The sequence below is a fragment of the Myodes glareolus genome, chromosome 4 (assembly GCF_982192425.1).
Source record: "Myodes glareolus chromosome 4, mMyoGla1.1, whole genome shotgun sequence".
In the NCBI taxonomy this organism is placed as follows: domain Eukaryota; kingdom Metazoa; phylum Chordata; class Mammalia; order Rodentia; family Cricetidae; genus Myodes; species Myodes glareolus.
Genome location: NC_142029.1, coordinates 24,591,808 through 24,616,181, shown reverse-complemented (window position 1 = coordinate 24,616,181; position 24,374 = coordinate 24,591,808). Strand labels below are relative to the sequence as shown.

At 44.5% G+C, this 24,374-nt stretch overlaps 1 protein-coding gene across 3 annotated transcripts in view; it reads left to right on the top strand.

The window, feature by feature from the left end:
• Znf609 (zinc finger protein 609) overlaps positions 1 to 24,374 on the top strand; it is a 140,309-nt gene that overhangs the window by 110,813 nt on the left and 5,122 nt on the right. For all 3 annotated transcript variants that reach the window (XM_085689246.2, XM_085689245.2, XM_085689244.2), the window contains exons 4-7: positions 15,466 to 15,553; positions 16,518 to 18,861; positions 20,060 to 20,426; positions 24,178 to 24,353. In XM_085689246.2, coding sequence (XP_085545372.2) covers positions 15,466 to 15,553; positions 16,518 to 18,861; positions 20,060 to 20,426; positions 24,178 to 24,353 — 2,975 coding nt within the window. The remainder of the gene's footprint in view (positions 1 to 15,465; positions 15,554 to 16,517; positions 18,862 to 20,059; positions 20,427 to 24,177; positions 24,354 to 24,374) is intronic.

The following is a 24,374-nucleotide window of genomic DNA, read 5'->3' as shown; positions in this document are numbered from 1 at the left end:
TCTTTTTTAGAAAGAAATTGGAGGGGCTGGAGAGATACCTCAACAGTTAAGAACAGAGACCTCTTTTCTAGCTGACCTGGGTCCACTTCCCAGCGACCACATAGCAGCTCACAGCAGGCTGTATCTAGTTCCTGAGAGTCTGACACATACTCTTCTGGTCTCCAAGGGCACCAGACACACTTGTGGTACACAGACAGATTTGTATTCCTATACACATAAAAAATTAAAAAGAAAAAAACATTTTTAAGGGATTGGACCAACAGAAACACCATAAGTTGGTTTTTGATCATTGTGTTGCAGATAGAAGGATCTCTTTTATAAGTATAAGAGGAGAGTGTATCTTACTAGGAAAGCAAAACTGGTGGCTTTTATAACCTCAAGAGAACAGGAGTGTACTGAACAACAATTTGACACCTTTGTAAAAATGTCAGCAACAAGTATTAATGCTCATGGTTAATCTAGCACTGATATTGGACTTAGTGTTTTTGGTTTCTCTAGCCAAGCTAAGCAAATAGAGCTTTCTAGGGTACCTTTGTTTTGCTCGTGGGGGAGGGGAGGGTTAAAAAAAAAAACAGGCCAGGTGTAGTGGCTCTTACCTGCTCTCCTATCCTTTATAAGACTGAAGCAGAAAGAGTGCCGTGAGTTCAAAATGAACCCTATCTTGGAGAAAAAAAACTAAATAAATAGAATCACCCAGAGATGATCACTGTTCCATATGCATCCATTTTTTTTAATTTTTTTATGATTTATTTATCTTTTATTTTATGTGCATTGGTGTGACGGTGTCAGATCCCCTGGAACCGGATTTTCAGACAGTTGTGAGCTGCCCTGTGGGTGCTGGTAATTGAACCCGGGTTCTCTGGAAGAGCAGTCAGTGCTCTTAACCACTGAGCCATTTCTCCAGCCCCCCATTTTCCTTTTAAGCAGATTGGAATCCTTCCTCTATGCTTTGAGGTCTTTGTTTGCTTGGAGGAATATACCATGAGCATTTTCTCATAAGGTTAAATAGACTCTGATAACATTTTAAGTAACCACATAGCATTCTGTGTTAAGGATTTATTATGATCGGTTTAATTATTGCATTATTTTCTTTTTTAATATAACATCTACAGTTTTCTAGCACTTCAAATTTGAACTTTGTTTCCTTCCATTTTTATTTATTTATTTAAAGAGACTGTGTCTTATGTAGCCCAGGTTGGCCTTGAACTCAGTATGTAACTGAGGCCAACCTTGAACTGCTGCTGATCTTTACCTCCTGTGCTGGGATAGCAGGTGACCTGGTATTGAGTATCAAGCCTAAGGATGCATGCATACTAAGGAAGTATCCTCCCCTCTGAGCTCCATCCCTTGCCCTGCATTTTGTTCCTTATGTCATCAATAGGGACCCCACAGAGAAAGAAACACATGTTTTGGTTTTTTGTTTTTTTAAATATTTATTTATTTATATTTTACATACATTGGTGTTTTGCCATGAGTGTTGGGAATTACAGACAATTGTGAGCTGCCATGTGGTTGCTGGGAATTGAACCCTGGTCCTCTGGAAGAGCAGTCAGTGCTCTTAACCACTGAGCCATCTCCCCAGCCCAGAAACACATGTTTTATAATAATAACTGCAGCTTTTCCCTTCAAAGTTTCTGTTTTCTACTTTTTTTTTCCTCTTTCTGTCCTATGTCCTTTTGTTTCATGGATATTTCTTTTTTTATTCCTGTGTCTTCTGTGTAGCCTTGCCTTTGCCAGCTATATGCAGTCTTACTGCTGCTGTTTGTTTGCTTGCTTTGTTTGTTTTGTTTTTTCCTAGTAGAGAGCAGTCAAACATAAAATCAGTATCCTGCTTCTTTGCCAAAAATAAACCTATAGTTATTAGGTGTTACTCAAGCTAGTCCACAACTGTATTCTCTCAACTGTAGTCCCAAATTGAGCCGTGGTGGTGCACGCCTTTAATCCCAGCACTCAGGAGGCAGAGGCGGGCAGATCTCTGTGAGTTCGAGGTCAGCATGGCCTACAGAGCAAGTTCCAGGACAGGCTCCAAAGATACACTGAGAAACCCCTGTAGGGGTGGGGGGCTACTAGGTCAGCTGTAATCCAGAATATGTAGTGTTTGGGACACCAAGCAATAATGAACTCTTAAGAGCTTGTAAGTTATAAATACAGCCTGTGCACACATGTATGAAGGCTAAGGAGAACATCAAGTGTCCTGCTGTCTCAGTCTACACCTTATGACCTTGAGTAGGTTCCTCACTGAACCTAGAATTGGGCTAACAGCCAGCAAGCCCTAGCATTCCTCCTAGTGCTGTCTTGTGTTGTAGTAATGCTTGGCTTCCTATGTGGGTGTTGGAATTCAGACTCTTGTCTTCGGCACTCTTACTCACTTAACCAGCTCTCAAACCGCATCTTCTATTTCTGTGTTTCTCCATAGCCACAAACTATGGCTAGAAACTCATTAATTATTGATTATTAAATAATGAATGTAGATATTACAAACTAGATATATAAACTAGCACTATAGATAGATTGTTCAGTCCCCAGGACCCACGAAGTAGGAGAGAACTGACTTCTGACCTCCATGTGTGCTATGATACATACATACACACACACACACACACACACACACACACTCCAGGCATTATGATACAAACCTATAATTGCAGTACTTGGGAGATAAGAGCAGGAGGATCGGAACTTTGAGGCCAGCCTTGCCTACATAGCAAGCTCAAGGCTAGCTACAGAGCAAAGATCTGAAGCTGTAGAACATGGGCTAAGTGAGTATGCAGTATAGAAACTGAAAGTAGCCTATATTTAAACATTAATAAAAGTTGTTTTTTTTTCTTAATAAAAAAAGAACATGGCTGAGGATCAGCTGTTTGGGTCTGTTTGTGAGCCATCAGCACAAAAGTCAAAATCTTTGTCTTAGAGGCTAAAGAAATGACTCACTCTCTGACCTTGCAGAGAATAAGGGCTCATTCCTAGTACCCACAGGGCAATTTAAAGTGTCCACAACTCCAGTTCCAGGGATGATCTTCTGGCCTTCATGGTCACCAATTACACAATACATATACATGCATGTAGGTAAAACACTCCTAAACATGAAATAAAAACAAATCACATGGCAGGATGGTGCATACCTTTAATCCGCAGCATTAGAGAGACAGTTGAATCTCTGAATTCAAGGCCTGCCTGGTCTGTAATGAGGTTCAGGCCAGCCAGAGCTACGTACTGAAACCTTGTCTCAAAACAGAACAAATTTTTATTCTCTGTGACTTATCTGAATGCAGTAGCTCCAAATCTGTAGCAACTGACAAGAGTTTGTTTAGAGTTAGTGCTTGAGGAAACTCTGGAGAGAGTCTCTTCCCTGTGTTGACACAGCCCCAGCCCACCACAACATGGTCTCTCTGTGTGTTGTCTCACTTACATCCTTTGGGGTTTTCTAAATCCTCTCCTCTTTCTCTGGTCTGCACAGACCATGACTACCACAATACACAGAATATGGTTTGGGTTTTGTTGTGGTTTTGGTTTTTTCGTTTTGGTTTTTCGAGACAGGGTTTCCTCTCAGAGATCCACCTGCCTCTGCCTCCCGAATGCTGAGATTAAAGGCATGTGTCACTGGCGCATGACTTGGTTTGAGGATTTTGACATTAAGGATAAAAAGCCCAGGGCCTTGTGCCTGCTCAACCCCTGCTCTCAGCTATGACCCAAACCCCTTTGCATAATTGAGGGGGTAGGCCAGGGGGTTGATGTTTTGAGGGACTGTTTTAATTTTTGTTTTTGTTTTAGATAAAGGCCTCCTTGGCTGGTGGTGGTGCACACTCAGGAAGCATAGATGGTGGATCTCTCTGAATTTGAGGCCAGCCTGGTCTACAAGAGTTAGTTCCAGGACAACCAGGACTGTTACACAGAGAAACCCTGTCTCATAAAAAGACCTCTTCCTGTTGTATGTTTTATAGGCAGACCTTGAACTGCTGGGTTTTCATAATACTTCTACTGCAGCCTCCTAAACAGTGGGACTAATGCATGCCATCGCATCTAGCCAGTGGGTTTTATGGTTGGTTGGTCAATCTTTTTTTTTTTTTTTTTTTTTTTTTTTTTTGGTTGGTCAATCTTAACAATGATTTTATGTTTCTTCATCCTGTACCTTGAAAATAGAATGAAACTTTCAGTTCAGTAATCATGTATCTGTGTTGTGTTTTGAATCTCCACGTAGTACTTGGTACAATGATGAAACAAATAATCACTTATGTTGACTAGTTGCTTGAGAACAATGTTTGAAGTAGATGAGTCTGACAATAGCGTACTAACTATATTGATAGAACTGAAACCTGGAGTCCTTAGTAAAGGCAGTCTAATTCAAAGATGTTGAAATAGTCATTAGGTGCATTAACGGGGGCTTGACCCCCAATGGTTCTGTAGAGATGGAATAGAAGACATTATTGAGAAATTCCAGTGTCAAGAGTAGACAGTCCAGCGTGACTGGCTCTTAACCAAATAGCACAGAAATCCCATTCTTTTTCCTTATTTTCAGCCCGTATTTCCACTGTGTCAAGCCCCAAATTCCCTGCTTTCTAGCTTACACCATCATCAGTTGCTCCTCTTCAGGAGCTGGACTTCTTGTAACAGGCCAGCTAAGGGTGTGGCTCAGTGTACAGTGCTTGCTTAATTAGGAATAAATCTGAATTTGGTGCCTTGCACATATACCCCCAGAAGTGGGGAAGGAGATGAAGAAGAGATGATGGAGGCAGAGTGAAGAAAGGAGTTAATTCTTTTAATAGGAAAACTGCACAACTGAAAAATACCAATTCCAAGTTCAGGAAGTGAGCCTTCCTCAAAAGAAAGCATGTAAAGTGACAGAACAGGACACCTGACACCTCCTGGCTTCCGCAAGTGGATACAGATGTGCATATACCACACAGACACACTAAAATAAGAATAAGTCACTCAGGGAGGCACACACCTCTAGACTCAGTATGTAAGAGGCAGAAGCACGTAGATCTCTATATGACCAGATCTACATAGTGAGCTCCAAGTCAGCTAGGGCTGCACATTGAGACTGTCTCAAAAAATAAAGGAATAGGAGCTAGAGAGATAGCCTAGTGATTAAGAGCTCTTCCTGCTCGTGTTGTGAACCTGGGTTTGGTTCCCAGTGGTGGTTCACAACTGTCTGTAACTCCACTCCCAGTGGACACTTCTTCTGACCTCTGTGGGCACCAGACATGTATGTAATGCACATACATGCAGGCAAAATACATAAAATCTTTAAAAATACCTAAAAAGAAAAATGTGAAGTGTAGTTCTAGTCCCCCTGTGAAGAAGAAAGCGCCTTGGCACCTTCCGTGTGTGTCTGACTCAGTCAAGGTGATGATGACTGCATGGAGAGACAGAAAACACAGTTCATAACAGAATTGATGTCTGTGAACACTGAAAAATCGGAGCCCTTCAAAAACAGAGACCTATTTTTCTTGCTTTTTACTGCCCTAAAGTGTGTGCCTTTTGGAGAAAGTAGGTCTGCAAAGGGTTATTTTTTGCCTTTCCTTCCTTTCCTCTTATTCTCCAGCTGTCTCAACTCAGAACCTCGTAGGAAGAGTGTTACATTTCAACCAGCCTCCATTTTGTCTTTCCATGTTAGAAGTGTTCCTCTTCCCTCTCCATTGCCAGCTCTCTTAACTCGTCTCCCTTTAGCTCACTCAGTACCGCTAAGTTTGCAGAGTATGACAGAGGAATAAGTCATATTTATAAACATGTGTTCCACCCAGCTGTTTCAAAAATGGAAATAGCATCCATCTACTGTGTCTGTTCTCTCTGTGCAGCTGTGCTCATCCACCTTTATAAATGTGTCCTGACTCTGGTCTGTTGTTACCGTTGTTGTTCAGGGTCTCCCTATATAGCCCTAGCTGTCCTGGAACTCAGAAAGCTGACTGCCTTTGCCTCTGCTGGGACTAAAGGTGTGCACCATCACCTCAGGCACTAGTACTATGCGGAGCAGTTTATCACTAACGGGAGACATCCAATTGAATCACTCTGCTAATACAAAAAAATTTGATCAACTACTTTCTTAGAAAATAGTCTATTTCCTTAAGAAGCCAGGGTCTTGGGAGAGGGTAGGAATCCTTCCCTTTGGACACCTGCTTGCAGATTTACATGTCATTTATCATAGGTGAGATTAAAAGGGTAGTCTAAGAAAAGAGTGTGAGAATAAGAATCCATTAGAGATAGCCTAGACTACAAAAGATCTGACTTCTGCTATTCTTTCAATAAATTATTTACCCTTTCTGGCCCGGCGGTGGTGGTGCATGCCTTTAATCCCAGCACTCAGGAGTCAGAGACAGAACTGTCTCTGTTACTTCCAAGACAACCTGGTCTACAGAGAGAGTTCTAGGACAGCCAGGGCTACACAAACAAACACTGTTTTGGGGAAAAGGAATTATTTACCCTTTCTGGACTTTGACTTCTGATTTCATGTCTGTTGTTGTTGTTGTTGTTGTTGTTTTATGGTAGGCAGTGTTTGCTCTAATGGATAATGACCTTGACCTTATTTATTATATTTGTATTTATTGTGTACATGTATCTGCCTCAGCTCACACATGGAAGTCAGAGCACAGTTTGAACTAGTTGGTTTTTCTTCTTCCACCATGTGAGTCTCAGGTTTGACAGCAAGTGCCTTTACTCACTTAGTAGCCAAAACTACTACTGTGACTTTTAGGGCTGGGGATAGTCCTGTCTGTCCTAGAACTCACGGAGCTCCTCCTGTTTCTCTCTCTCAAGTGCTGAGATTAAAGGTGCACACTACCACACCCAGCTTTCTCTTCTTTTTTTTTACATTTTTATTTATTCTGATTTCCAACACTGGATTGTAGTGACACATGCCTGTAATTTCTACACTTGGAGGTAGAGGTAAGAGTATAAATTCAAGGTTATCCTTTACTTTTTGGCTATATACTAAACAAATATTAGTTTAAGACCTTGTCTCAAAAACAAAACTATTAACTTAGAAGCCATAAAAAGTTAATAAACATAACAATGCAAAAGTAAATAATTCCTACATATCATTAACTGCCATCAGTAAATGACCTGTTGAGGAAATAACTCTTACTCCAGCATATTAAAAGTTACAATTAAGAAAGAGAATAGTGGGGCTCAGCTGTTAAGAGCACTGGCTGCTCTTGCAGAGGACCTGCTCCTAAGTGTCACACTTGTCATGTAGTACTGAGGGATAACTAAATGAGTACATTCTCTCTGAAGCAATTTGGCGGTATTTTTCCAAGCTCCTAATAAACGTGCCCTGTGATTAGCAATTTTACTTCCCTTACAGACATACTTGTGTTAAACAAAGCTGAATCATTTATTCAAGGATATCCTTTGCTCTTTATTTGTAATAACAGAAGAATGGAACAACCTAATTGTCTGTTCGAATGTAGCTACTGGGGGAAAATATTGTAATTTCAGGACTCAGAAAGCAGGGGTAAGAGGATAGGGAATTCATGGTTAGTGTGGGTGGGTTTGATCCTTAGAACCTAGTAGAAAGAGAATTAACTCCTTTGACTTATTCTGTGACCTCCAAATGCATACTCTAGTATATGCAAACACACAGAAATAAACAAATTTTTTTTAAAATGAAGTATCCCTCCTATCATTGTTCATTAGCCTTCAAGTTCCCTACTTAGAAATATTCAAGAATAGTCCTGCAAGATTTTTCAGTGGGTAAAGATGCCTGCCACCAAACCTGGTGACCTGTGCTCAATCCACGGGACCTACATGATAGAATGAGAGAACTGATTGCTGCAAATTGTCCTCAGTCCTCTCCATGTACTTCATGTGCACCCTTATCTCTCCAAATGTATACTATATATACAAATCGATAATATATAATTAAAAATATGTGTGCTGCCTTAAATGATACAACTATATCACACTGTTCCCCACACTACTATCTCTCATGTATATAATCTTTACAGATCAGCACATGGAGAATCACTTTCTCTCTCTCTCTCTGATCATTCTCCCTTCAGAAGAACTAGGAATTATATCCAGCGATATGTTAGTGCCAGGGAAGCGCTGTCCCATTGAGCTACATCCCTAGCTCGTTGTGCACATGTGCTTGCTTCTGTCTGTCTGTCTGTCTATCTATCTATCTCTGTTTTTGGTTTTCAAGATAATTTCTCTGTATCGCCCTGCCTGTCCTGGAGCTCACCTGATCATCCTCTCTCCAGCCCACAAATGTCACTATCATGGTGTGTACTACCATGCCCAGATTTCAGTGTTTGTTCAGATTTTTAATACTCTTTTTGAATTTAGGAATATTGTCATGTCACATATCCAAAAGCTTTTTTTCCCTTTTATGTGTGTGGGGCCAGGGGAGGAACAGGGTGTCATTTATCCTCGGCTGGCCTTGAGCTAGCTGTATAACTGAGGATTACTTTGAATTTACATTGCTCCTAATTCCACCTTTCAAGTGCTTTGGTTACAGGTTTCTGCCACAATACTCAGCTTTATATAGTACTAGAGATTGAGCTAGGGTTTTATGTGTGCTAGACAAGCACTCTGCCAAGGGGAGCACATCCCCATCCTTCAGTTCTTCTTTTAATAAAATGAACAACGTGTCAAAATATTTACTTTAACATCACTTAAGAGTGAGGCTGGAGAGAAAGCTCAGTGGTTAAGAGAAAAAACATACATACTGTTCTTCTAGAGGACCTAAGTTCAGTTTCCAACACCCATGGCTTCATCAGGCATCTGCAGTCACGTGCACAGACACACTCATAGACACATAATTTAAAATAATAAAAAAAAATTAGCCTTTTTCTTTTTAAGAGTAAAATGTACCAAACAACCTAAGCTGTACACACACACACACCCCTCCAGGTCTAAATTATGGTTTAGTCATGCACTGAAATACTTGAACTCAGTTAAAGTAATAAATGCATTAAGTCAGGCATGATAGCACATACATATAAACCCAACACTCAGTAAGTAGGGGCAGAAGATCAGGAGTTCAAAGCTATCCTTGACTAGATAGTTTGAGGCTAATCCTGACTATACAGCAAGATACTGTCTTAACAAAAACTGGGGAGGACTGAAAGTGTAACTTAGTTAATAGAATGTTTGTCCAATATAAACAAACCCTGAGTTCAGTCCTGAGCACTACATAAATCTGGGTGTGTAGGTGTTGGACTCTAGTGTCCAAACCAAGAAGGAGTCGCCCCCAGAGACCACCTCATACACCACAGCCGATGCAAAAGCATGAGAATTTTATTAATTCTGTCATGACAGGGTCCCCCAGCATTCGGGTAGCCGAGAGACCCCGACTAGCTGGTACAGTCTACTTTTAAAGGAGAAGGCCCCATAGAAGCAAGACGGGTTGTTCCTTGACCATTATGATTGGCTTGTTTGAGAAGGGCTAATACCAATAATTGACTGGAGAACTATTGTCAGATCAGATGAGGTAAGAGGTCATTTTGACCCCGTTTCCCAGGGGACTGAGTCAAAACATACGTGTATGGGTAATTGTTCAGGAACTGAGTACGTGCATGTCTACCTGTTAGGTCCTTGGTTCCCAGGGGAGGAGGGGAAGCACTAAGGCACGGAGGCTGAGAGGGTTTGGAATTGTCAGAAATGGCTTCAGAATTGTCTTAAAGTCTTACATTCCCTCCTCTTATTTGGTCAAATATCTCAATCTTGAGATATTAGTAAATTTGGGAGACTAACTGGATCTGTGCACAGAAATTAACAAACCAGTGTTGTAGGCCCATCATAGATCAATAGAGGGCACCAGGCCCTGTTGTCCTGGGACTTGGGAGAGTTAGGTTTGTCCCCAATTGCAGGACATATAAGAGCTGATATGGTTGAAACTGCGAGATGAGGCTATTTCCTCATAATAGGGATGTCCTGCTGACAGGCATAGCCAGCAAAATTATGTCAAGCTGGGGTCAGTACTATTTAGCAAAGAAAAGGCTCCCATTATCAGACTAAACAGTCGCTGGCCTGTATTAGAGGTTGCCAGCGATGAAGCAGGGGTTGCAGAAGGGTTCTTAGCACTAGGAGTGGGGCCCAGGGCCCTGGCAAAGGGGGCTACCTCAGCAGGGGCTAGCTGGCCCTGGTCAGGTAATACTGGGTTGGGCCCTAGTACCATGGCCATGGGAGGTGTTACAACAATTCGCAGGGTGAGCAGAATTCCTATGTCTTTCCTTCCTGGATCATACAACTGTAAACCCCAAGTATTGCCTGTTAACCATTTCGTGCTTTTTGCTAACCCCCAACCAGGAGACATTGACATTGGTTTTACATCATCAGACAGCATAACAAAATACTTTAACACCCCCCCCCCCCGTACTACAGAGTTTGCTTTTTCCCCCAAACAAATATATCATTTAGAATATTTGCATGTAGGACAAGAGTTTCCGGGGGTTTCTCAATATCCTCCCAAGAGTCTTTTGCTAAAACACATAGGTCAAAAGTTAGCTGAGGGAACCAGGTATTCAGGGGATGAACTCCAGTGGCTAGCCTGAAGGCTTGTCCAGTCTCAAAGTTAGTCAGGGTCCAGGTTAAGTCCTAAGGTATAAACATCAGGGCAAAGATCAGCAAGCCTGGCAGAATCAGGCCTTCTTGAGAGGATTTTGGTCACGCTGAAGCTTTCATTTGGAAGGTCCTGGGTCGTCCTGTGGAGGTGCAGGCTTGATGTGAGATGCGTGGATCCAGGCTGCAATACCGTCTATTTTTGAGGGCAGTAGGTGTCTTAAGAAGCACGGTGTAGGGTCCCTTCCAGCAACGTTCAAGGTTCTGGGACTGGTATCTCCAAATGTACATAGAATCGCCAACCTGGAACGGGTGTGAGATCTCCGAGTGCCTGGGCTGGCGTTGGGAGGAGCCAGCAGAGAAGCAGGGAGAGTAGCTTAGTCCAGCGGGCAGCAGCAGGGATAGCTAGGGCCCCTTTAGGGGGGTCTAATCCGGCCAGCAGCAGCAGGCTCTGGTCAGATAGTATTTGGTTTTAAATATCATCTCATGTCCCAAGTCCTTCCCAACATCCATGGAGACAGTCCCATTGCTGGCCCCTGGGAGACAAGTGTGGGAGATGTCACATTTCCCTGTGCTCCACACGGAGCATTGTTTTGGGGAAGTATAATTTTACATTTTCAGGCATCACAGTATAAAAAAATCTAGCTTTCCCAAGGGGCATCTGTGTTCTGGGCCCCCGCACCCGAATATTTTCTCTAGGGGAAAATCTTCTGCCAGCCTTCTGTGGGGGATATTCATCTCAGATATCCCAGGAGGCTAGCCCTGCTACTAGTTGACAGAAATCAGGGGTGAGGGCAGGTGTATCAAAGCAAGGGCTTGAGGAGATGTGGATTGCAGGTATGAGCAGGCGGCTGCTGTTCTAGCTGTGGGGTGCTGTGCTTTTCTCATGTCCCTCCAGATACATCCCCAGGCGTCAACTTTGGAACAAATGCGAGATTTCCGAGTGTCAGGGTGGCCAGGGGTCTCTATGCCTGGGCTTGGAGATCGGGAGAGCCTTTAACCACGCCTTGGGCAGGCCAAACCTCGGGAAAATTTCTTCTTTGATCTTCTTAGTCATGGTGAGAAAAAATTTCTCTGCCATCCGTAGTTCATATCAAAAGGCCGATGTACCTTTAAGAAGACTGTTAGTTCCGTGTCCCCAGCGCCTCCTCATCTGGGTGGCACCAGTTGTTGCCTCTCCGAAGCCCACCTCCATTGACTAGGAGGCTTGCTCAGTCCTGCTCAGTCCGGCGACAGAGGGGTCATTGCCCACAGTGGCAGTGGCAGCACTGGGCGCGGGCTCCTCGGCCTTCTCCCTGCCTTCTCCTGGCCAGGGACTCTGGCTGCTATTCCTTGCCCATCTTTGCTGTGCGGCTCTGGTTAGCTCGCGGGCTTAGCTCCTTGCAGTTCTGCCTCATCGGCCGCTGAATTTGCGCTGCTGGCCTTGGATCTGTTCCAAACTCCGATGAGGTGGGGGCATCCACCAACCTGCCTGAGCCTCTCCAGCCTGAAGCGCCCTCGGTGCCTGCCCTGCCTGCTACCCTGGGGCTGCTCCCACCTGGCTCATTGCTTTCTGCAGGGGCCTTGCCCAGCGAGGTGGCAAAGGCTGAGAGCAGCCTGCTTTCCCTGCAGGGGAAACAGCAGGAGGAGTGAAAACAAAAAGGCTTTTGATTCCAGATCTACAGTTCATAAGGTGGTTCATTGATAACATAGAGTACTCAGTCTATAGTCAAATGTTTTAGACACAGCGAAGGGGAATTCCTCCCCTTTTTCCCGTACACCCCAGAATCAGACACTTGGGTGCACAGCGTAAGCAAGCGGGGGAATTTCAGTACTGTCACTGTGGCTGCTGCATAGGCCTCTCAGGTGGGCAGAGCACCGCTTCAGTAGCCAGCTGTATTCATTGTCGTTCTCCTACCGCTTCTGCTCAGCAGCTGCTTTGGAAAGTGTCTCGAGCCCAAAGCCCTGTAGGGCCATTCCTCCTCATTGTTTTTGTTTTTTTTGTTGTTGTTGTTGTTTTTTTCATTCGACCCAGGTGGGGTCCGTATTTGGCCACTCAGGGGCTACTCTGTCTGAGGTGCACAGTCTCTGCAGCTGTCATCTTCTGCTGCCTCCCTATCGGTCTAATTTTTTTTTTCTTTTATTAAGTCCTGGAGTGAGCATCTTTGCAGTCCCTTTATTCTCTGCAACTTGCTACAAATGTCTGATGCTGACTGACCTATAAAAGACATCATTATATTGGCTTGGCGATCTGCCTGCAGGAGTACTATCCTGAACTCTGTACTATTGCTCTTACCTTAGCCAAATTAGCAAATTAGTGGGGTGCTTTGCAACCCCCCTTTTTTAGACCCGCAAATCAGAATCTGGCATTAAAGACGAAGCTGCTCCCTACCAGCTGGAGTATTGAAGTCCCATTTGGGTCAAGGCAGAGGGAAGGCGTCCGGTCCTCTATCATTCCGTGATTTGGTTGGTCTGCTGTCAGCTCCTGGTGTTGGACTCTAGTGTCCAAACCGAGAAGGAGTCGCCCCCAGAGACCACCTCATACACCACAGCCGATGCAAAAGCATGAGGATTTTATTAATTCTGTCATGACAGGGTCCCTCAGCATTCGGGTAGCCGAGAGACCCCGACTAGCTGGTACAGTCTACTTTTAAAGGAGAAGGCCCCATAGAAGCAAGACGGGTTGTTCCTTGACCATTATGATTGGCTTGTTTGAGAAGGGCTAATACCAATAATTGACTGGAGAACTATTGTCAGATCAGATGAGGTAAGAGGTCATTTTGACCCTGTTTCCCAGGGGACTGAGTCAAAACATACGTGTATGGGTAATTGTTCAGGAACTGAGTACGTGCATGTCTACCTGTTAGGTCCTTGGTTCCCAGGGGAGGAGGGGAAGCACTAAGGCACGGAGGCTGAGAGGGTTTGGAATTGTCAGAAATGGCTTCAGAATTGTCTAAAATCTTACACTGGAACATTCTTTTAAACTTCAAAGAGAGCCCACTGTTTTTCCTCTGTGGTTAGGAGCACCTGTAAGAGCTGCTGGCAATCATCCCGAGTGGACTGATGTAACCAGAGCAGATTCTAGGAGACTGGTCATGGTCTGAGGGTACCAAGAAAAAGAAGGGTTATGAGTAAAGATTAGAGGCAAAAAAAAAAGCAGTATTGTAATTGACCTGCTATTGAGCGAAAGGGAAATGCTTGGGAGGTCATTCTCTCCCTAGAGGACATCCCTCCCCTGTCCCAGCGTAGATGCTGAGTGCTGAAGTTTTCAGGGCTAGGACCAGACCAGCGGGGCTCCTCAGGAACGAAGTGTTTCCTCCGGGGGAGGAGGAGGGAGAAGTCTGCCATGCTTGGCTGGATAACAGGAAGAACTGGAGGTGCCTGGATTCTGGGTTTCTTTCACTCCTGTATAGGAAAGAGAGAAGACAAAGGGCTCAGGGAGGGGCAGCCACCACATTGCCTCCTCCAGCTGCGGGGCTGCTTTTGGACTCAGGGGAACTGATGATGGCCAGGGGCCGTTGCGAGGTTCTGAATTCCTGCAGGTGGATTTTAACAAAGACAAACTGACATACAGAGACAAAAATATAAAGAGACAGACACAAACTCAAAACCAGAAGCTGGTGCTCTCCACCACTCTGGTGCAGAACTGAAAATACATAAAAACAAAAAGACAGACATAGATTCAAAATCAGAAGCCGCACGGCAGCAGATCCAAAAATACAGATGGAGGATCAAGCCTCCCCTGGAGATTAGGGCGACCTGGTCACCCTTCCCTCCAGTAAATGCCCATGAAACGTCTTTCAGGGCTAGGGCAAGGGATCTCAAGACACGTCTGCCTCTTCCCTTAGCCCCATTTCAATACAGACCCTGCGCAAGTATAATTTTTAAATTACTTATTTCATAATTACACAGAAACAGAAACATAATACATAAACAGACAGACATAAAAATGAGCTCATTTCTTTATACCTCTAACTGGGTCCAGAGTGTGTCTGGGAGCGACTCGATTCCCGGTCAGGGAACCAAATGTTGGACTCTAATGTCCAAACCGAGAAGGAGTCGCCCCCAGAGACCACCTCATACACCACAGCCGATGCAAAAGCATGAGGATTTTATTAATTCTGTCATGACAGGGTCCCTCAGCATTCGGGAAGCCGAGAGACCCCGACTAGCTGGTACAGTCTACTTTTAAAGGAGAAGGCCCCATAGAAACAAGAGGGGTTGTTCCTTGACTGTTCTGATTGGCTTATTCGAAAAGGGCTAATACCAATAATTGACTGGAGAACTATTGTCAGATCAGATGAGGTAAGAGGTCATTTTGACTCCATTTCCCAGGGGACTGAGTCAAAACATACGTATGTGGGTAATTGTTCAGGAACTGAGTACGCGCATGTGTAGTTGTTAGGTCCTTGGTTCCCAGGGGAGGAGGGGAAGCACTAAGGCACGGAGGCTGCGAGGGTTCAGACTTGTCAGAAATGGCTTCAGAATTGTCTTAAAGTTTTACATAGGGGCCTTCTTGGAATCCCAACACTCAGAAGTAGTGGAAGGAGACTCTAGCTCAAGGTCATCCTCAGTTATATAGCAAATTTAAGGTTAGCCTAAGATCCATAAGACTGTTTCAAAAACAAAAATGTCTTGAGCTGGGCGGTGGTGGCACACGCCTTTAATCCCAGCACTTGGGAGGCTGAGGCGGGTGGATCTCTTTGAGTTTAAGGTCAGCCTGGTCAAGAGTTAGTCCCAGGGCAGGCTCCAAAGCTACAGAGAAACCCTGTCTCGAAAAAAACAAAACAAAAGTCTTGATCAGGCTACAAAATCTTTGAACTATTGCCCATCTGTAGGCAATTCCCATTCTAGTCCAGTCTCTGTGCCCATTGGTACCAAAGCACCACTAAACTTTCATAGGAAAAGTCAGAGAACTGCTCAGATGAAGAATAGTCTTTGCAGTGGCCAGCAAATTTGTCTCATCCATACTATCTTTTTTTTCAGGGATGTTGGTGGTAAATGTGACGTGGAGGAACAAGACATACGTCGGTACACTTCTTGACTGCACAAGGCATGATTGGGCACCCCCAAGGTGAGTACGTACAGATACTAGTTTATATTAGTCTGATCCCAATATTATTAATGAATTGTTACATCTTCATTTTACTAGAGTTTACCCAATTGGCCTCAAACTCAAGCCTTCTGAGTGCCAATATCACTAGCTTGAGCCTCCACACAGAGTATGTCCACTTTACCTGTCCCCCTCCCCACTTCCTCCCTTTTTGGGACAAGGGTTCATTCTGTAACCCAGACTTTCTTGGAACTCACTCTATAGGCCAGACTGCCTCAAATCTAAGGTGAGCATCTTACCTCAGCCTTCTAGGTGCTGGGATTACAGGTATTTGTCTGAGTCGCTTTGCCTGACCTTATTTCAAGTTGCAGTTTGATTTTTAAATTAAAATTTCAAGCCAGCCATGGTGTTATGTATCTGTAATCCCAGCCCTTGGTGGATACAGAAGGTCAGGAATTAAAAGCCAGTTTCAGCTACGTAGGGAGTTTGAGGTTAACTTAGGCTACATACCTTGTCTCCAAAATGTATGTGATAAGATTAACATTTTGAGGTTGGGATACTGAGTGAGACTTAGAGATTCACTCTCAACAGCATCACAAATAAAAATACAATAAAAACCATTAATATTTCGATGTCTTTTTATACCTTATTCCTAATGTTATTACCCAGTGTATTAGGGCGTAAGAAGCCTAAAATATGGTGGAATGGCCCAGAACTGATATGCAAATGACACCTAGGAGGCCACCCTCAATATAGTTCCCATACACATTCCTAAAAGTAACCATAGTCATTTAAATGGAGGCTGGACAGGAGAATTGGTGCAAGTTGAAGGCCAACTTTGACTACTTAGTGAGTTCTGTACCAGGGATTGAAGAAAAACAAAGCTTGAGTGTATTGGCTCTTGCTGGGAGGCCCTGCCTCACAAAAACAAAAACAAATACGTTTCTCCATTATTAATATCCTGTCCTATTTGTCTTTTGCCAAGGTTCTGTGACTCTCCCACCAGTGACTTGGAAATGCGTAATGGTCGAGGAAGAGGCAAACGCATGCGTCCCAACAGTAACACACCTGTCAATGAGACAGCCACAGCCTCTGACAGCAAAGGAACCAGCAACAACAGCAAAACCCGAGCAGGAGCCAATAGCAAAGGCCGTCGAGGCAGCCAGACCTCTTCAGAGCATCGCCCACCTGCCAGTAGCACCTCTGAGGATGTCAAGGCCAGCCCTTCCTCAGCTAATAAGCGGAAAAACAAACCTCTTTCAGATATGGAGCTGAATTCTAGCTCAGAGGACTCCAAAGGGAGCAAGCGTGTTCGCACAAATTCCATGGGCTCAGCCACCGGGCCCCTACCCGGAACCAAGGTGGAACCCAATGTTGTGGACAGAAATTGTCCCTCTCCGGTCCTGATCGACTGTCCCCACCCAAATTGCAACAAAAAGTACAAGCACATTAATGGACTTAAGTACCACCAAGCTCATGCCCACACGGATGATGACAGCAAACCAGAAGCTGATGGAGACAGTGAGTACGGAGAAGAGCCCACCCTCCATGCAGACCTCAGCAGCTGCAATGGTGCATCTGTTTCACAGAAAGGATCCTTGTCCCCTGCCCGCTCAGCTACCCCCAAAGTTCGACTTGTTGAGCCTCATAGCCCTTCACCTTCAAGCAAATTCAGCACAAAAGGCCTCTGTAAGAAAAAAATGAGTGGGGAGGGAGACACAGACCTTGGGGCCTTATCCAATGATGGCTCTGACGATGGACCCTCAGTAATGGATGAAACAAGCAACGATGCCTTTGACTCTTTGGAAAGGAAGTGTATGGAAAAAGAAAAATGTAAAAAGACCTCTAGTTTGAAACCTGAAAAGATTCCATCCAAGAGCTTAAAATCAGCCCGGCCCATTGCCCCTGCTATACCCCCACAACAGATCTACACTTTCCAGACAGCCACCTTCACTGCAGCAAGCCCAGGCTCCTCCTCGGGCTTGACCACCACAGTGGTCCAAGCAATGCCCAACAGTCCCCAACTCAAGCCCATTCAGCCCAAGCCCACTGTTATGGGAGAACCTTTCACAGTCAACCCTGCTTTGACCCCTGCCAAGGACAAGAAAAAGAAAGACAAAAAAAAGAAGGAATCATCAAAGGAACTTGAAAGTCCTCTGACCCCTGGGAAGGTGTGCCGAGCAGAAGAAGGTAAAAGCCCATTCAGAGAATCATCAGGAGATGGAATAAAAATGGAGGGGCTTCTGAATGGTTCCTCAGACTCCCACCAAAGCCGGTTAGCAAGCATCAAGGCTGAAGCTGATAAGATTTACAGTTTTACAGACAATGCTCCCAGCCCTTCAATTGGAGGCAGCAGCCGCCTAGATAGTACTACCCCAACCCAACCCCTAACTCCCCTACACGTAGTCACCCAGAATGGTGCTGAAGCCAGTTCAGTCAAAACTAATAGTCCTGCCTACTCTGATATCTCTGATGCTGGGGAGGATGGGGAGGGCAAGGTAGACAGTGTCAAGTCTAAGGACCCTGAACAACTGGTTAAAGAAGGGGCTAAGAAAACACTTTTCCCCCCTCAGCCCCAGAGCAAAGACTCACCATATTATCAAGGCTTTGAAAGTTACTATTCTCCAGGTTATGCACAGTCCAGCCCAGGGGCTCTCAACTCAAGCAGCCAGTCAGGAATAGAGGGCCAGGCTCTAAAGACAAAAAAGGATGAGGAACCCGAGAGCATAGAAGGGAAAGTGAAGAATGATGTCTGTGAGGAAAAGAAACCTGAGCTGAGCAGTTCCAGTCAGCAGCCCTCTGTCATCCAGCAAAGACCCAACATGTACATGCAGTCCCTGTACTATAACCAGTATGCCTACGTGCCTCCATATGGCTACAGCGACCAGAGCTACCACACCCACCTCCTGAGCACCAGCACAGCTTATCGACAGCAGTATGAAGAACAGCAGAAGCGCCAGAGCTTGGAGCAGCAGCAGCAGCGGGGACTGGACAAGAAGACGGAGATGGGCCTGAAAGAGCGGGATGCATCACTCAAGGAAGAGTGGAAGCAAAAGCCATCAATTCCACCAACTCTCACCAAGGCTCCCAGCCTGACAGACCTGGTGAAGTCAGGGCCAGGCAAGGCCAAGGAGCCAGGGGCTGATCCTGCCAAGTCTGTCATCATTCCCAAATTAGATGACTCATCAAAACTCCCCAGCCAGGCCCCTGAAGGCCTTAAAGGGAAGCTGGGTGAGGCCAGCCACCTAGGCAAGGAATCCTCTGAGGCTAAGACAGGCACTGAGTGTGGCCGACAGGCAGAGGTGGATCCAATACTCTGGTACCGACAGGTAACTGTTGTATGTAAGGAAGTGGAGACACTAATAAACTTTCTGGCCCCCACAGATCAACACTGTCTTGTGTAGGGGTTCCATAGAGTTGAGACTAGCAGGAGAATTGTATAATTTTAGGAATTCTGTATATTTTAATGGTTTTTTTTAAAGTATTTTTATCCCCTTAAAAGATATTTTCCCTTAAATGGGAAAGAAGGACTAATAAGACGGTTTATTTTGTCTAGAATTTGTTGAGCCTTCCTTAGCAGAGCCAGGACAAGAACCTGGGCATCTTGATTCCTGGCCTGATGTTCTACTATATGATTCTTTGGGATGAAAGCCTATAGTATTCAGCTAACAGGTTTCTTGTAAAAGGATTTTATGGTATCAACTATGATGCACATGTCTGTAATCTTAGTACTTGAAAGACTAAAAGCAGATTGTCGTGAGTTTATAGCCACACTGAGCTACATAGTAAGTTGAAGGCCAGCCTGCACTACATAGCAAGCCCCTGTTCTCTAAATAAATAAATAAAGTTTAAAAATTAAAACTAATGAGACTAAGAGTACTTGCTGTTCTTCAGAGGACCCAATTTTACTTCCTAATACCCGCATCAGGTGGCTTACAACCTGTAACTCTAGCTCCAGGGAATCTGATGCTCTCTTCTGGTCTCTGCAGGTACCCACCCACACCTGTTGCAGACATTCACACAGGAGACTTAGAATGTCTTCCCTTTCCTCTTGGTGTCAGTACTGCTCTTCCTGATAAGAGCCATAGTGATAACTTTGCAAAACAAAAGTTCTATTCCTGGAGTCATTTGCCCCAGAAATCTTAGTCACGGAAGGAGCATCCACTGGCAGCTCTACCTTTTCTCTCCCAAATCTTGTTTCCTTAGGATTGAGGTGCTTTGCTTTGTTTTGTAGTGACAGGGTCTCACTGTGTATTCCTGACTGGCTCAGAACTCTTTGTAAACTAGGCTGGCCTCAAACTTGCAGAGATCTATCCGCCTCTGCCTCCCCAGTGTTGGAACTAACAATGCTTTTTAAACAAAATTGGTAGAAGCCAAGATCTTACTCTGCCTTGGGTGCTGTAATAGTCTGTTCCGGTGTTTCTGCTGGGACCTTGGGTCTGAAAAGGATCTTTTGGGTATAACACCACTCAGCACTTGCTCTCTGTGTAGCTCTGAGACTCAGCACTTATTCTGTGGTTTTTGCAGGAGACAGAGCCCCGGATGTGGACATATGTTTATCCTGCCAAATACTCAGACATCAAGTCAGAGGATGATCGGTGGAAAGAGGAGCGGGACCGAAAATTAAAGGAGGAAAGGAGTCGGAGTAAGGACTCTGTTCCCAAGGAAGATGGGAAAGAAAGCACAAGTACTGACTGCAAGCTACCCGCATCTGAGGAGTCCCGCCTTGGGAGCAAGGAGCCCCGGCCAAGTGTCCATGTGCCTGTATCCTCCCCACTCACCCAGCACCAGTCCTACATCCCTTACATGCATGGCTACTCTTACAGCCAGTCGTATGATCCCAACCACCCCAGCTATCGGGGCATGCCTGCTGTGATGATGCAGAACTACCCAGGTACAGTACCTAGTGCTGGCTGTGCTGTTTTCTTGGGGAAGGGAGATGAAGCAGTTTTCAAATCCAGGACTTTGTTGCTCTGGCTCTTACTTATCAATAAGACTGATTTGGATGGCAGTCCTTTTATTTTCAATGTGTACATGCTGTGAAGTTGCCACTTTAACCTTCAATGACCCTAATTACAGTCAGAAAAAAACACCTCCCTTGTTCCAGCTAAGGTTGCCTCTGCTATCAGTTTTTCTCGATTCTTAGTGGTAAAACTACTGTGCACCACAGCCAGCTTCTCTCTGCTGGAATTTCTTTCGACATGCACTCTGATTTCTGCTGTATGCAAGGCACTGTGGGGAATACTAAAGAAATAGAAGAGACCAGTTTCCTCCACTTAAGAACTTCACAGCTTAATACAGCAGGAGCAATACATGTGACAAATAAGATTCCAACCAGAACAAGCAGGTATTCATCTTTGAGGCTGTGCACAGCTGTGAGATCAGAAAGCTGTCAGGGATGCAGAGAGCATTTTGAAGTCATTTGCCGGGGGGATGTCTAGTAGGTTCAGCTTGAGAAAAAATGAGTTCTCAGTGGGTCAAGGTTTAAATGTTTTTTTAACTTGTTAGAAAAAAAAATGCTCATATTCAACTCTGCTCGCTAATTTCTGTTGCCTGGAGAGCTAGGTAGGATTCCTCCAGGACGGAAGGGAACTTCAGATTTTGTTGTTGTTTTGTTTGTAGGGTGTTTTGAATTGGGGGGGGCTGTTATTTTTATTTTCCTAAGACAGAATTTCAGTCTGTAGCCCTGGCTGGTCTGGAACTTACTGTGTAAAACAACTGGCCTCTAACTCATAGAGATCTACCTGCCTCTCTCCTCAGTGATGGGATTAAAAGAGCATGTGCCATCATGCATGGGCATGATGTAGTCTTTCAGTACACATACTGAGTTCACTGATCAAGTCAAGGTAAATGACATTTCCCACGTTTGGGGCTTTTGTCGTCTTCTCTTCTAGCACTTCATGAAATATGTAGTAGGTTTTCATGAATTGTAGCCACTTGACTGTGCTGCAGTAGAAGAGAGTTAAGGCCCTCTGTCTGTGTTTGGGCATCTGTAATCCAGCCTGCCCTGCCCTGCCCTGCCCCGCCCCGCCCCGCCTGAGTTTCTGGTAATCGCTGTTTTCCATTTAGATCTGCTGAGCACTCACTCCTTATGCTCCCAACCTCCCAGAGCCCGTAGTCTTGACATTCTGCTGGTTTTATTATAAGATAAACTTTAAATACAAGTAAGCTTTTCAAAACAGATACAGCTCATCTCACCCTTGTGCTTGTGATACCTCTCTATAGAACAAAAGAGTTCCATCTGTTGAGGCTTGCTCTGATTCAAGCACTGTCTTGAATTTTTTTTTCTTTCTTTCTTTTTTTTTTTTTGATCTTGAATTATTTATCCACATTTTTGCTTATTCTGGTGTTTTTGTTATTGAGACAGGATCTTGTTATGTAGCCCTGACAAGCCTATAATTAACTAAGTAGTGTAGGCTAGCCTCCAACTTTCCTCCTCTTTCTTCTTGCCTCTACTCCCAAGAACTGAAATTTACAAGCATATGCCACCACCCCCAGCTTATGTGTATTCTTATGCATATGCATGTGTGTAAAGGTCAGAGGTCAAAGTCACTTTCTTCAACTGCTCTCAAACTTAGTTTTTGAAACAAGGACCTCTCATTGAACCTGGAACTCCCTGATTATGCTAGACTGACTTGCCGGTGAGCCCCAGGGATTCCTTCACGGAATCCCTGTGTACCTTCACGGGGTTAGAGTTATAGGTACATATGCCCGGCTTTTTATGTAGGTCCTAACAATCTGAAGTCTGGTCCTCAAACTGAAGTATTGGAAGCACTTCAGACTGACTGAACTGTCTCCCTTAATCCCAGTTGTTTTATTTTTGTTTGTTTGTTTGTTTGTTTGTTTGTTTTAGTGTTTATTTCCTGTGTGTCCCTGCCCACACCATCAATCTATGAAGGTCAGAGGACAGCTTGCCAGAGGCAGTTCTTTCCTTCTACTGCATTGGTGTCAAGGACCAAACTTAGGTTGTCAGCTTTGGTAGCAGGTGCCTTTACCTACTGAGCCCTCTGTGGGTCTTGTTTTGTTTTTTAAAGATTTTTAAAATTTTTGTGTATGAATGTTTGCCTGCCACATGCATGCCTGGTACGCAGAAGGCCAGAAAAGCTGCTGTGTCCCCTGGAGCTAGGGTTACAGACAGCTGTGAGCTGCCAGGTGGGTGCTAGACATGAAACTTGTGTCTTTTGCAATAACAGAAAATATTTCTTAAATAACTACTGATCCATTGCTCCAGCCCCTCTTTTTTTTTAAGACAGTCAGGCCACGGCCACGTAACCCAAACTGGCCTTGAACTCATCTTCCTGCCTTAGTCTTCTCAGCACTAGAAGTTTCACATTGCTTATTGGTGAAAGGACTTTGCTGTGTACTCTGAACTAGAATTTACTGTGTAGTGCAGGCTAGCTGCCTTAAAACAATCCTCTTACCTTTGCCTCCCAAGTACTGGAGTAGAGTACTTGGCTCATGTTATCTTTTTGTATTGGTTTATTTTATTTTTTCAGGGAAGAATGCAAATATGTAGATTTATGTGTGATAGTGCAGATGTGTGTGTGTATATGTGATAGTTCAAATGTGTGTGTATATGTGCAATACATGGATGTAAGCAGTGTCTGCAGATGCTACAGACAGCTGCCTAATGTGGGTGCTGGGATCTAAACCCAGGCCCTCTGGCAGAATGAATGTTCTTAACCACTGAGCCACCTCTCCAGCACCACCACTACTACCACCACCCCTTTTTTGTTTTGTTTTTCAAGACAGGGTCAGTCTTTGTAACATTGACTGTCTTGGAACTCACTCTGTAGACCAGGCTGGTATTGAACTCACAGAGATCTGTCTGCCTCTGATCTAGAGTGCTGAATTAAAGTCATGCACCACCACACCTGGCCTAAAGAAAAAGGAGGTCTGAGTTCAAGGCCAGCCTGGTCTACAAGAGCTAGTTACAGGACAGGCTTCAGAGAAACCTTGTCTCGAAAAATAAAAAAAAAAAAAAAAAAGAACAAGAAGAAGAAGCACTTTGCAACCCTGACTGGCTTGGAACTTTATATAGACCAGACTGACTTCAACCACATAGATCTACCTGCCTTTGCCCTCCTGTGTGATGGGATCAAACTTAGTTCATCAGGCCTGGCTGCAAGTGTTTTTACCCACTGAGCCATCACAGTGGCCCTTGTTTTGTTTTTTTGGGGACAGGATCTTATGTAGTCTAGGCTGGTATTTAACTCACAGTTAACGCTGCCCCAACCACCACACTGTTGGGATTACAGATGTGTGCTGATATATTCATTTTGATGGTAAAGAAACTGACACTCAAAAAGACTGTCACTTTATTCAAGGGTATCCAGCCCGAGGCTGTCTGACTTTAAATCCTTTGATCTTTCCACTTTACCATATGACTCTGAGATAATGTCAGCAGCCCTAAGAGATCTGAGAAGTCAGCTGTGGGAAACTAAGTACCATATTCTTTATCTTTTTGCCTGTTCTTCCTATAGAGCTTGTTACTGAAGGAAGAAGCCAAGAGTGTCATCCCAGAGACGCTATGGTAGAAAGTGTCTCAGATGCTGCCTGGGAGAGTGAGCCACCTGACCACACTTACTAGGGCAGTTTCTTCTGCCATCCTCATCTCTTTGACTGCTTGATTTCTTCTTCCCCAGGTTCCTATTTGCCTTCCAGCTACTCTTTCTCCCCCTATGGCAGCAAGGTCTCAGGTGGCGAGGATGCTGACAAGGCACGTGCCAGCCCCAACGTGAGCTGTAAAGCCAGCTCAGAGTCCAAAGCCTTGGACATCTTGCAACAACATGCCAGTCACTACAAAAGCAAGTCTCCCACGGTAAGTGTAGCATGCAGCCCA